The sequence below is a fragment of the Medicago truncatula genome, chromosome 7, assembly GCF_003473485.1.
Source record: "Medicago truncatula cultivar Jemalong A17 chromosome 7, MtrunA17r5.0-ANR, whole genome shotgun sequence".
Taxonomy (NCBI): domain Eukaryota; kingdom Viridiplantae; phylum Streptophyta; class Magnoliopsida; order Fabales; family Fabaceae; genus Medicago; species Medicago truncatula.
In genome coordinates this window covers 42,918,443-42,932,085 of record NC_053048.1, presented here as the reverse complement: position 1 = coordinate 42,932,085, position 13,643 = coordinate 42,918,443, and the positions used below count along the sequence as shown (strand labels likewise).

The window sequence follows — 13,643 nt, the reverse complement described above, 5'->3', positions numbered from 1 at the left end:
TTATAGCTTTAACTTCTTTTTTTACATAAAGAAGCTTATACCTTTTCATTATTGATCAAAGTAGTAATATAATGTAGAATGTTAAGCTTTATCTCGAGATTAGCATGATGTGGTGCTTCCCTCGCTAGACTATGAGCAATATCATTGGTTTGTCTCTTAATGAACTTCACAACAAAGTTCGCTAAATCAGTGGCCAACAAGTGTCTATAGTTTGCCAAATTAGTGGCTAACAAGTGTCTACAATCATTAATTATTGTTATGAAATCAGAAACATCATCCCTTCCATATATGCTATCTGATACAGCTTTAGAGTCTATCTCGAAATCCATATTCACCGTATTGAGCTCTCTTGCCCACTGTATTGCAAATAAAAGACCTACGACTTCGCCCATATCGACATCGATTATAGGAGTAATCCACTCAGTTTTTTCTATAACAAAATTTCCTTCTGCGTCTCGTATACAAGTTCCAAGGACGACTTTGTTGAGGGAAGTGGAGAAGGATGCATCAATATTATATTTAAATCTCTCTACAATTGGCTTGGTCCATTTTACTATCTCGTTTTGCACACTGTTAGAAGGACCAAGATTTCGCATTCTTGTGCATGCTTCCAACAACTAAAAAAAGCTTCAGCTTAGTCACCAATTCGTTGCACTTGCACCGTTTCCACAACACTATTCCACACATTGTTATTTCTATGTTTTCATATTGCTTCATAAAATGACTCCAAATTTCTGTTTTTGAGGAATATCTAGTTGAAGTATAGCAAATATCATATCGGAACAAGAAGACGTGAAGAGCCCAACCTGTTGAATAGTCTTAATTGTTTATTACTCTATTTTCTATCCATTCTTTAATTTATATTTTCCCTATCATTTATTAGGGGATAATTTTGTAAAGCAACACAATAGTCTTAATGAGCTTGAAGGTCTCAAATAAACATCTCATTGATATGCGGGTCCCATACATTTTTAATATTAAAAAATAAAATATGTAGTTGTTTATATGACCGGTGAGTCTCGTTTAAAAACTTTGTATGATATACTGAGTTGGAAGGATTAAATGCCTTATTGGTAGATGGTGTAATGGACACAAGTTTTCTGTTCAAAAAAAGTGTAATAGATTGACTTTGCCAGGCTAACCTACACTTTGTTTTTGAAGGAAATTTATTTAAGAGGTTTACAAAATTACATCCACATCGATTTAAATAAAAATTGTAATCCGAACCAAAATGAATAAATCCAATACAAATTTTATTGAACTTTTTTATCTCTTATAAAAAATCGTTTGGATTGAATCAACTTTTGAATTCATCTTAACAAAACCGTATGTACATAGATTATGATATGCTCTTTTTTTTTTTTTTTTTTTTTTACAAATGGTTATAATATGCTCTTTTTAACTCTTATATGTTTCGCATATTTGTTACTCCACTTTCTAAGGTAAATATTTGGTTCATTATACATCCGTAAAAATGGAATAAACAGGTCCGATTCAAACAGCACTTAATTGATCAGATGATATTTTCATATGTAGTTCGAATATTTTTATCTGAAAGCTAGATGTTATTTTCATATGTAGCCAGTAGATCGAATAATTTTTATCTCAAAACTAGATGTTACTTTCATATGTAGATCGAATCTTTTTTTATCTTAAAGTCGATCCAAATCAAAACGCGGACACCTCTAATCCCAAACGATCCACCGACATTACTTTTTAGCTATGGTAATATGCATGCTCTAAGGTTTTGCATGGTTATGGGGTATATTGGTTATCAATCTTGTCGAGACCGGAGGCAGGAATGTGGCATATTACACACACCCACGGGAAAGAAGCTTAATCTATTGCTAAATCCATGGTTATTTGCAAGTTACAGCAAAATTTGCCTAAACATGTGGAAGACAAATAAGAGGAATCATATATATCGTTTTATACAGGTTTGGCATCGGGGACATCATCAAGAATAAAAGGTCCTAGTTTACCAGCCCTGAATAGAGTAAGGAACTTTTTGGATACCATTAAACGTGCTTCTGAAGCCTTGTGAGGTATCTTTAATGCCTTCTGCAGTGTACCAAACTGCTGGTCAATCAGGTTCTCCAAGTCACTCTCATCTTCTACGTTGCCGTCGAATTCTGCTAGAGTCGAATAGAGTGCATTCTGAACTCCCACCACAACATCCTATGATAGAATAAGAACAAATGAGTCAGAAACGACAAAACGAAAATAAATCACAATAATAGGATAGCTATTCGCGTTGATATACTGTCTAAGACCCATCATCACAAACTTGCAACATCAAATGTGAGAAACGTAATTCAACATAACCTTCCTAAGGTTCATCAACCTGAAAGACTAAATTATTTGCAATTATAGACAAAGCAGCATGTATATGAAACACACTCGAACATGTGTTCGACCCACAACAACAAATTGTTCTTTTCACGTTGAGCTATTAACAGAAAGGATGCTACATCAGTAGATATCCCCTACTTATGTAAATAAAAGTATTGTAAAGCATTTGTAAAAAGTAAAAACTAAGGTTTTTAATTACTACAATAAGCTTTTAAAAAAATTTCAAATAGGCAACACAGATCAAAACCTTTTAGATTTTACACTATCTGCGGATTTAAATTAAATCCCACAAAGCAATTAACCTAACATCATTCAAGACAACAATACATGATAAAATAATTCAGGACTGAACACCTATGGGCTTAAACATCTTAAAAAAGAACCCCTTCATATGGAGTTAAAACACTTGGAAAATGTAATATTTGGAATTTGACAACCACAGTGTGAACATTTCCAGCATGGATACTTCAAATTGTCATATTCCATTATTGCTATTTGTTACCTCCACATATACTATGTCAGATCTATTAGGCGAACCTCTCCTTTGCTTGAGATTTTTCAGGTTGTATCGATCATTTTCCTTGGCTTCATATGTAATCCCATCAACTCGCCTGTTGTTTATGTGTTTCCAGTGAAGTGGAGTACCCCGGGTATTTAAAACTGCCAATAAGTACTGAGCAATACGCTCCTCACCCACCACTGAATCTTTAACAGACCCTGTCAATGAAACGGCTAAGTTTACATGACAAAATATACACAGACAAGTGTTGCAAATTATATCATATACTGAAACCCAACAGATGCAGATGGGATATTTAAATGCCAAAATTGTTCTGTGAAAATAAAGTAATAACAATGAGAGATTCAAAGACAAAAGTAAGAACAATCAAGATTTAACCAGACTGCTAGTGCTTGAGATGGTCTATTAATAGAATGATGAAATATGCCATATCAAGAGGGTTGGGTAGCTCAACTTGTTTGAGCTAAGGGTTAAAGGAGTAGGAGGTCCCAGGTCCAAACTCTCAGGCAAAGGAGGAAAATACTAACTTAATTACTAACATTGGCCATTTCAAAAACAAAACAAAAATGCCATATCAACGGACCATCTAATTGACAATCATAAAGGTCATTAAAAGCAAAAACACCTTTTCAAATTACGCAGTGGTTTGATATGTCATAATTTGTTTTTCTTTTAAAATAAGTTTATTACCCCAAAGTGTCCTTAATGTCAATGAAAATGCCTCCTCAATAGAGTTTAATCGACCCAGAGTCCCCTTAACTCCTATTTATGTTTAAGAATCAAGAGTAATATGCTACTGAATGATTTTCCTCTTTTGGCACAAAGTATTATTCACACATTAAAACCAGCCATGTGCTGATGTTATTATGATGATTATTTAAAACCTCAACAATTATTAAATTTTAGAAGTGAAATTCAGTAGTGTTTCTAAATGACAATTTCATCAACATGATAGGGAACCATCCTCCTATCACTTTGTCACCAAAAATTGGGTAACCAATAAATTGATTGTATAAAGTACAAGTAATTTAAACAGAACCTCAATAAATAAACGGGACTACAAGTATTTACCAATCAATAAACAATTGTTACCTAGCATGTTAATGAAAACAGTAATCTTAACTTCAAAATTAAAGCCACAGAAATGAGAATAGATCGGCAGTACAAATGTTGATGGAATTTGGGAGCATGTTTAACGAATAAAACACCAAATTCAAATTGTAACCTTGTGAGCTTGCAAAATGCAAATGAGAACAAAAAACAACAAATAATGTGTTTGCAAGCGAAAAAGGTGAACAAGAGACAGCACAAATAATAAACATTAATTGAGAAATTATTTATTAAAAAAGTCAAATACTACCATTGTAACATTATTATCAAGTCTCATTCATAATAACTTTATCGGTCTTGCTAACGAGTGCCCCCGAAACACTTTTAAGGATTCTAAAGCAAGAAATTATTTATTAAAAAAGTCAAATACTACTATTTCCAATGCATTGAATACACAAATTTTCCTAAAGACTTAATATTTAAGATCCTTATAGAGTCCCCCGGGGGCACTCGTTGGCATTTTCCTAACTTTATAAGGTAATCATTTCAGCCTTTTACCTATTTGCAAATTATATTGCAGACTGGTGAGAAACTGATAGGTAGAATAAAAAACAAAATTAAATCATCTACCAAATTCCATTTCATAATTCAATGTCCACAACAGAGGTCAGAACAAGATTTGAACAAATCCACAGGAATCAAACATGTGAAGATTAAACAAATACAATTTCAGCACTTCCTTTTAAAAATAAAGTGATGCATTAATAACATGAAATGTTAATTTTACTAGATAACTTCAATCAATTGATACGGTACTTCCATTTCATAATTCAAAGTCCACAACAGAGGTCAGAACAAGTTTTGAACAAATCCACAGGAATCAAACGTGAAGATTAAACAAATACAATTTCAGCACTTCCTTTTAAAAATAAAGTGATGCATTAATAACATGAAATGTTAAATTTTACTAGATAACTTCAATCAATTGATACAGTACCTGCAAGAGCAAGCTTTAACCCTGTCTCTATGTCTGAGATACTTGGAACCAGAACCCCGGGGGTATCTAGTACGTATATGCTTGGCTTGTTTGCTATCTGAAACATCAGGTCAAAGAAATTCATGGTTTCATTATAGGCAGTACCATCAACGTAAAATAGAAACAGATGGCAAACTAATAATAAAAACAAAATCAAGGAGAAGGATAGAATAAGCATTGCCTTTTGTCTCCGTATACTCTTCAAATAATATTTCATCATATTTTAAACAAAAAATACAAGTGTTTTCCCAAACATAATAATGACCAGGTGTGCAATAGTCTTTGGAATACGCAAACAAATTGTAGTTTGGCACAATGCTATGAATGCCAAATATACATCAATTATGCATTCAGCATAATGATCTTAAAACTAAACATTTTTTAACTTCCAAGACCCAGACTTCATTAAATTTTGATGATTACATTACTAGTTGTACTTAGTAATGCTTTATTACACAGATATATCTTATGCCCTTTCAAATCATCGTTCATGAAACTTTCAGTTCATAAGTCAGTTCAAAATAACCTTGATAGCAAACAATCAACAAGAATCCAAAGCCAACAATATGCTACACTTGTGATGCTCTACGGAACAAAGTCACCGAATGAATAATGAGACAACAGAAACGGAGATAACCATACCTTAAACCCTGCAATATCTTGAGTGACACCAGGTAGTGGACCCACAGCAGCTCGCTTCATCTTCTCCTGCACTAAGAAAGCAAATCAAAACATGTTACTACGGGCACGTTTCATAAAAAAATCTTGTTTGATCAACTTATTTTGTAAAAAAGATTGTTTCTTGATTTCTTATATTTAAAACCCAACATTTAAATGGAATAAGCCCTTGTGAGATTGTTTGGGAGGGCTTATGACATGTAGTTTATTTCCATAAGCTATCCTGACATGTAGTTTATTTCCATAAGCTATCCAGGATAGCTTATGAAAACAGTTTCAAGACTTTGTTTTATCATTTCTTGTAGAAATAACTTATAATTAAGCATTTATATGTTAATTGTTTATACTATAAACGCTTAATTAAGTTGTTAATCCAAATAGGATCGTGTTAGAAAAACGGTTTTTTCAATTTTACAAAACTGAAAAACCAAAACGTAATCAAACAGGCCAGTCAAATTGGAAATGTCAATGACAACAGGCCAACAACAGAGATTATCAAAAACCCTTACCGGGAAAGCGAGAATGTGCAATTTGATGAATGGAATTAATCAAACAAGATTTGCCAACATTAGGAACACCAACCACCATAACAAGTAAAGTAGGTTCCTTCGAAATCGCTTCCTTCAATTTCAACTCCACAAGTTCCAGAAGCTTCGTAACAGAACTTTTACTATGAGCATTTATAGGAATGCAATCTTGCTTACACGACTCAAAATAATTCACCCATTTCTACACCATAATCAAACAATAATCACAATTAATCAATAATTTAGGCAAATCATTAACAGAAAATAGATTGTTAATTAGTTAATGGTCAGCTACAAGCATCGACACATACACCAGACACTGACACGTCCACATCAATAATAATTTTTTAAATTATATGACTGAATATAATCATATGTGACAAGTGTTGGGTTCGAGGACACAACATTCAATTAGAAGTGTTGGTGTTACAAAGAAAATGATTATTACATGCATGATGTTGGGGTTGGCTAAGTCTTTTTTGTTGAGTGCAACGACACGTCGTTTCAACGACAGGTGAGGTTGAAGATCAGAATTGATGGAGGAAATAGGAATACGAGCGTCTCTGACTTCGATGACGAGGTCGGCAAGTTTAAGCCGGTTACGGATGGCGCGTGTGGCGGCTGCCATGTGTCCTGGGAACCAATTGATGAGTCCTCCGCCGGTGTTGAAGTCCATTTCTCCTAAACCTTTCTTCAACAACCCCTTCAATGCCCCCATTTTCTTCTTCTCTGCCGGCGAATGAACTGAAAACCCAGAAGTTATAACTGTCAACAAACCGATGGCCCAATATAAAAGTGAATTTTTAGTGATAAAAAGTTAACAACAATAAACGATGCATACTCAACAAACAATATCACCTTACAACCACATTACACAGTAATTAAAAACAAGTTCTGCTCAAATTCAACATAAGCAAATTCATTGTAACATTTCAACAAACACCTTGTGTACAAAACTCAATCATATACCATATACAAATGAACACTATCAACAGAAACTAGTCCACATAGCAATTAGTTTTGCATTAAAAAATGTATTTAACGACAAAATTAACAAAACTAAAACAATGAGAAAATAAAGGAGTTATAACAAGCATGAAGAAATGAATAGGCATGAAAATTACAAATGAAAGAGAAGTGCAATGGCGTTGCGTTCTCTGACTGAGGTGCTCTTGCGTCGGAGTGTAACGGCGGTGAGTCGACGACGGTGAGAGAGGGAATGTTATTGAGTCACCGTATCTGTCGCCGAACAAACAGAAAACTCAGAAGTTCTAATTGTCAGATTCTTTGAACGGGATGATGGCACAAGTGAATGTGAAATATCAATTTTATCCCCCTTACAAAACCACACCCATTCATCCCACCATGTTTTCCGGAATTAAAATCGAATGATGATGGTAACAAGGTTTTGAAAACAAGAAATTTAAGAAATTAGCAGATCTGAAGTCTCAGATGGAGGGTGGAAAGGAGGCGGGGGAGAGAGAGGAAGAAGAAGAAGAAGGGGTGTGCGTGGGTACAAGAGTTTAACAAATACGAACATATTAACGGTTTATAGCTGTTAATTGAAGGAAGTAGAAAAACATATATAATTGACATAGTGCATTGTCAATATAATTAATTAAGTCACATCATTTTTCATCTTAAATATTGTAAACGACGAGGGTTGTCAAATTCGAACATAAAGTATTTTGGAGAAAAGAATGTATATCGCCTCTAATACCGTGGAACAATTCATCAATAGAGAATTCTATTTTCTGTTAAAAAAAAATAGATAATTCTATTTAAACTATGAAAATTATCATGAGGATACATGTTTGATGATGACAAAGACTTTGTTGGATATGTGATTTTGATGGTATTTTCCATCAATAAACTAAGAATGATATTAGATGTGAAGAGTGTCAAGGATATATGGCGCACGGTACTTATTAGTATTGTTAATGTTTTGTTCTAATATTCTTTTAACCACACAATAGTCACAACTAATAGTCTTAATAAAAAGATTGTATTCTCAACCTTAACCTTAAGTTTCTTGGATATGAACCTTGAATTAGAGTATCATCTCTTCACCTTGAAATTATATTAGAAATAATTCCTCGTATTAATATTTATCTCATAATATTGTCTTATTGAAAAATTAGCTATTGTAAATACCTATATTTATATTAAGTATTTTTTATATTTTCTTAATTTTAAATTAGGGCATCATCTCCTCACCTAGAAATTATATTAGATAAAATGCACATATTTAAGTTTATTTACTTTTAATAGTTTTTTTGTTACATTGTTATTAGTACGAAGTTTCAAATTTCTTTAGCAGAATTCCTCATACGTAGAGTTAGGAATCGAACTCCTAATCACTTGTTTAAGGATTCAAGTCTCTTACCTCTTATGTCAATTCATTATTGATACTTTAAATAGTTATTTAACCTTTTTGATGATTCAATAGTTCATTTCTTTGCCACTGAAAAAGGAAAAAGAAAAACTTATTTGCTATTCACTAGTACAAAAAACACTTTTTAAATGGGGTGATATGACTTTTTAAATCGGGTCACGATCCGACTTATAGGTGGCCGATTTAAAAAACTCTTTGATTTTAAGTCTACCCCCTTACCCGATTTAATATCGTTTAATTTAAATCGGTTCAACCCATCTAAAATCTTTTAATTTAAAAAATTCTAGATTTTAAGTCTATTCTTTGATCCCATTTAATAAACATAATTTAGATATGTTCAACCCATTTAAAATCTCTCTATTTTTATTTTTATTTTGTAACACGATTATGGTGCATAACTTAATATAAATAACCAAAAATCTCATAAATTTAGCCACTAATATGAAATTTCATATGATCAAATTTCATATCAAACCTGTCATTGTTACAATATCAAACAAATCCAAAGTTACAAAGCATAGTTATTGACATAATTAAATTACATCAAGTATTTCCAAAATCAAACTTGCACGGTGTTCTTGAACATTTTTCATTTCATCATCAGTAAACAAAATTTTGTCTCCAAAAATCTGGAAAAAAAGAAGTTAAGATAACATATTAGAATATGAAATTAACTTTAAAAAAACATAAGAAACATAAATGGTACATTGTAATATTTAGTTACACACCATATCTCATGAGTCGCTAATGTCAGCTGATACAATGTTCACCATATGTATCATTATAAAGTACCCAAACTCATAATTGAAAGGTTGTCTTTGGCACTACAATTGTCATAAATATGAAATTATATTGAGTAAATATCACATATACAAAACTTATAATATTGTATGAATATAATTGACAATTCTATTCCATGAAGAAATATCATATATACTAATCAATATTGATTCTTACTTGTGGAAAAGGAAGAAAGAGAACATTCTACTCCATGCAATTGACAAAAAATACATGTTTGTAAATACATTTCGATGAATATCTATCTTTTAAGAGATAATCTTTATAGTTTATTCATGGCAACAAATTTTATATGCGTGTGTGAGTGTTAATTTTTAATTAGTCATGTAAACATATGGGTTTAAATTAACATTAACATTAACAATTTGAAATACAAATGCGGTCAATCAAATAGACGAAAGGACATGAAAATTAGTCTCTTCTTTAACTAAGTTCAAAGCGGACTTAAAATAAAATTCCATATAAGCATTATTGTTCCTTCCTTTATAATCTAACACTCTAATATGATGCATTCTCCTTGAAGAAGATCCCCCAACGCACACTACAGCGGTTATTAGGTTTCAAATCAATCCATATGATATAATCATCAATCTTAGAGATAGATAAAAAAAAAAAAACAGAGTTGAAATAAAGATGATTTAAGAAAGAGTATAAATTAGCAATATTAGAACAAAAGATTAACTACTAAAAAGTACCGGCATATATCCTCGGCACCCTTCACAGCTAATATCATTCTTAGTTTATTGATGGAAAATACCATCAAAATCGCAAGTCCAACAAAGTCTCTGTCATCATCAAACATGTCGTCATGATAATTTTCATAGTTTAAATAGAATTCCATGTTGATGAATTGTTCCACAGTATTATAGGTGATATACATTCTTTTATGTAAGGTGTTTAACACACCCTCGGCTGTGACTCCCGCGTATAAATTGATTTATATTCGATGCCACGGATTCCACAATCAACACTTATGAATGAGGGGGGTAGAAGGACATCTCCGGTGAGAGCTGTTGATGGCAGCAGTAAAAACCTTGTTGATGAGTTCAAAAAGTTTTATACAACCTTTTCTGAATTCATCCATCCATCACAAATCACTAAGGAAAGTGGCATACCCATTGAGAGCCCATTTAACCGATCTTAAAGACCTTATACATGATGATAAAATCAAAATGTTGGCACAAGGTCTTTGAGCTTTGAGGAAAACAGCATCTTTTATAACACCTTTCAATTTTTCAAACAAACAATTTATTTCATTGAAAGTGTTTGGAAGATAGAGTCGACAACTTGGACACATTCTAGTACTCATCATCCAAGTTTTGTATGCACAATCATAACAAAACAAGTGGTTACATTGAAGGTTAGAATCGACCACCTTATCATTACAAACAGAGCATGTTTCTTCTTCTCCTTTTCTTATGTAGAGCTTTCTGGTGTGCTTTTCATCATCAAAGTTGGGAAGATCGTAAGAATTTACGTAAGAAGGATGAGTGGACGTTAACCTCTATTTTTAAAGGAATTACAAAATAAATTCATGTTGTTTGTTGACCACCTCCAAATGCCATCAATTGGGTTGAACCTTCTGACAAGTCTGAAAGTATCATAAAATTGAGACTTATGTGCATCATCATTGTGCGATGATAGGTGTATTGTAACCGTTATGTCTATTTGGATGACGGAATACAATTATTATTGTTCTTCTCTTTCCATCGGATGAATTTTCGGTGCTTTAGTTTTCAAAATACAATACTTTTTATCAAAACTAAAAAGTATAATATAATACTAGTATAAGATTTGTATGTTGCACAAATACTCTTCCAAGTGTTCTGTGTTTTAAGTACAAAATCTTACATATATATATATAGGATGCATTAAAATTTGATTTAAATTCAAATTAGATGGTGGTAAGTTAATTTAAACTCAATTATACATATTAATATTATAGTATCCATTGAACTTTAGAGCATAAGACAGTTGTGATAACAACTAAGAAGTAGACTCAAATGACTTCACTAACAACTTATTTTAAATGATATTTTAAATATGAGCTAAGTATAAGTATTATTTTTGTTTGCGTATAAAGTCAGAGTTTTAAGAAAGAGAAAAAAAAGGTTGGACTCATAAAACATAATCCTAAATAAAAAAAACAATAGAGGAATGGAAAAGAAAATAATAAAGTTGTTGGGTTTTATATTGTGTTGGCCGCATTTTGTTAAAACAAGTTGTTCTAGCAAGATGTTGAACCAGATGTCCTAGATATATTAGTTCGACATTTTGTACCAGGTGTGTTTCGCAATTTTGGAAGATTATGTTTTTGCGTGAAATCCTTGAAGATTTTATTCATTGAGACGTGGGGCAATATATATAGTGCGATTCTCACTCTCCATCTCATTTCCTGTCTCCTCGCCGCGCCGCAGGTTGTTATTTTCATCCTCTCTCCATCTTTCGCCGCTCTCTCCTTCTTTCATCGCTCTCTCTTTCATTTCATCGTTCTTTCCTTCTTTCATCTATCGTTTTATTTTGAACAAGGACAATTTGTAGTCCAAAAGGCGTGTGTTTCTAGAAACTTACTATTGTCGGTTTGTTATACCGTTCTTTTGAAGTAGATGTCATAAACATTTTAGTAGAGAATATATTTGCTCATAGAATATTGTGAAGAACGAATATACTTTTTAATAGTTAATTTACAATTGGTCATTTTAGATATTACTTGGTGGGGACCTGAACACCTACTTTGTGAATACTGAGTAAGTGTTGTTGTCCATGATTAACTTTTTGTTTTGTTGCGTTTACATTTACATAACATATCTATATTACCATAAATGATTTCGGATTAAAAAATATTTATGAAAAATACATACCCTAAAGGTTTATGAAACATACATTACATAAAGGTTTAAAAAATGTCTATTGAAAATACATACCATAAAATTTTTAAGAAAGGTTTTTAAAACAGCATAAAAGTGTAAAATAAAGTTTATTTAAAATACATATTGTAACAGTCCGATTTTTAGCTAGATTTATTTTAATTACTTTTATTATGTGTTTTATGTGTTTGTGTGTGATTATTCTTCATTGGGTGCATTTTCATGGGTTTCCGTGATAGAAGGGTATTTTAGTCATTTTGAACTTAAGGGTATTTTGGTCATTTGGTGAGGACGGGTAAAATTATAGTTCTGGGTGAGAATTACTTTTAGTGTTTAGTGAGAATAGTTATTTCATTAAGTTACTAGAGTAAATTGAGATGTTACCGTTTAGTAACCGTTAGTGACATTTTACCGTTATTAGTTAAATATCATTTGGAGTGTAGAAATATTTTTGGTTTGAATAGAAATGGGTTAAGCCCACTAGAAACTAGGTTAGGCCCATTAAGGGTTATACCTAATGAGTGTCTTAGGAAAATAACATTCATTCATTTCATAAGATATTTTCTAGAGAGAGAAAGTGGGAGAAGAGAAGAACAATGGTTAGAGAGAAGAGGGAGAGCTTGAAGAATCAAGATTGGAGTGAGCTTAGGAGCTAAAGTGAAGCCTAAGTTGGGATTAATCTTTATCTAAGGTAAGGGGGTTAGTCTTTATCATAATCATCATCATTTTGTGAAATTTCAAATGTTGTATGAATTTTTGTATAATGGATAATTGTTGCTAAATTTATACTCCAACTGTGATGATACGTTTGTATGCATGAATTGATGATAATTATATGATTGTTGGTAAAATTACATGTTCAAATATGTAAAAATGATAAGTTGTGAAAATTGTGCTCAATTGGTGAATTTTGCTAAGTTGTTAATTTGAGATTTGATTCTTGTTCAATTGATGTTGTGGTTGTTAATTGATGTTGTGGTTGATGAATAATTGCTTGGGTATGCATATTCATGAATTGATGATGAGAATTTGAATTGTTGTTGGTGTTTTGGTGAAAATGATGAGTTAGTCCAAATGTCAAGTGTTTTCAAGTTTGATTGTGTCTTTGTGAGTCTTTTTAGTCATATTGACCTATAAACTCGTTCTGGAAACACATTTGGGAAATGAGAGATCAAATTTGGGGATTTTGAGTGAAAAGGGGTCCAAACCCGTAACTTTTTCTGCAAACCTGTGAAGGTTCGCTTAAGCGACCTGGTAAGCGAACACTCATAGTTTTTCTGGGTTCAGTTCCCCTAAGCGAACTGTGAGCGAGCAAGTAAGCGAAGATTTCTGGTTGCTACTGGAACTCGTTCGCTTAAGCGAACATGTAGTTGCTTAAGCGAACTGGTAAGCGACCAGAAAGCGAACAAAGTGAGTTGCT

General features: G+C 32.4%; 1 protein-coding gene across 1 annotated transcript; it reads right to left on the bottom strand.

Moving 5' to 3' along the window:
- Window positions 1-1,824: 1,824 nt before the first annotated feature.
- On the bottom strand, window positions 1,825-7,732 carry LOC11418127 (short integuments 2, mitochondrial). The gene is made up of 7 exons (XM_003625084.4): window positions 7,288-7,732; window positions 6,612-6,907; window positions 6,146-6,365; window positions 5,601-5,671; window positions 4,920-5,016; window positions 2,855-3,069; window positions 1,825-2,178 (listed from the first exon to the last, which is right to left on the bottom strand). Exons 2-7 carry the CDS (start codon window positions 6,879-6,881, stop codon window positions 1,930-1,932), a joined length of 1,122 nt encoding a protein of 373 aa, XP_003625132.1. The 5' UTR covers window positions 6,882-6,907; window positions 7,288-7,732; the 3' UTR covers window positions 1,825-1,929.
- Window positions 7,733-13,643: the final 5,911 nt, after the last annotated feature.

Coding starts and splice junctions, on each gene's coding strand:
- LOC11418127 (XM_003625084.4), bottom strand. CDS start 6,881: ATGGGGGCATTGAAGGGGTTGTTGAAGAAAGGTTTAGGAGAAATGGAC. Junction 6,366..6,611: donor CCAACCCCAACATCATGCAT/GTAATAATCATT, acceptor ATTATGGTGTAG/AAATGGGTGAATTATTTTGA. Junction 2,179..2,854: donor CTGACATAGTATATGTGGAG/GTAACAAATAGC, acceptor ATTCTATCATAG/GATGTTGTGGTGGGAGTTCA.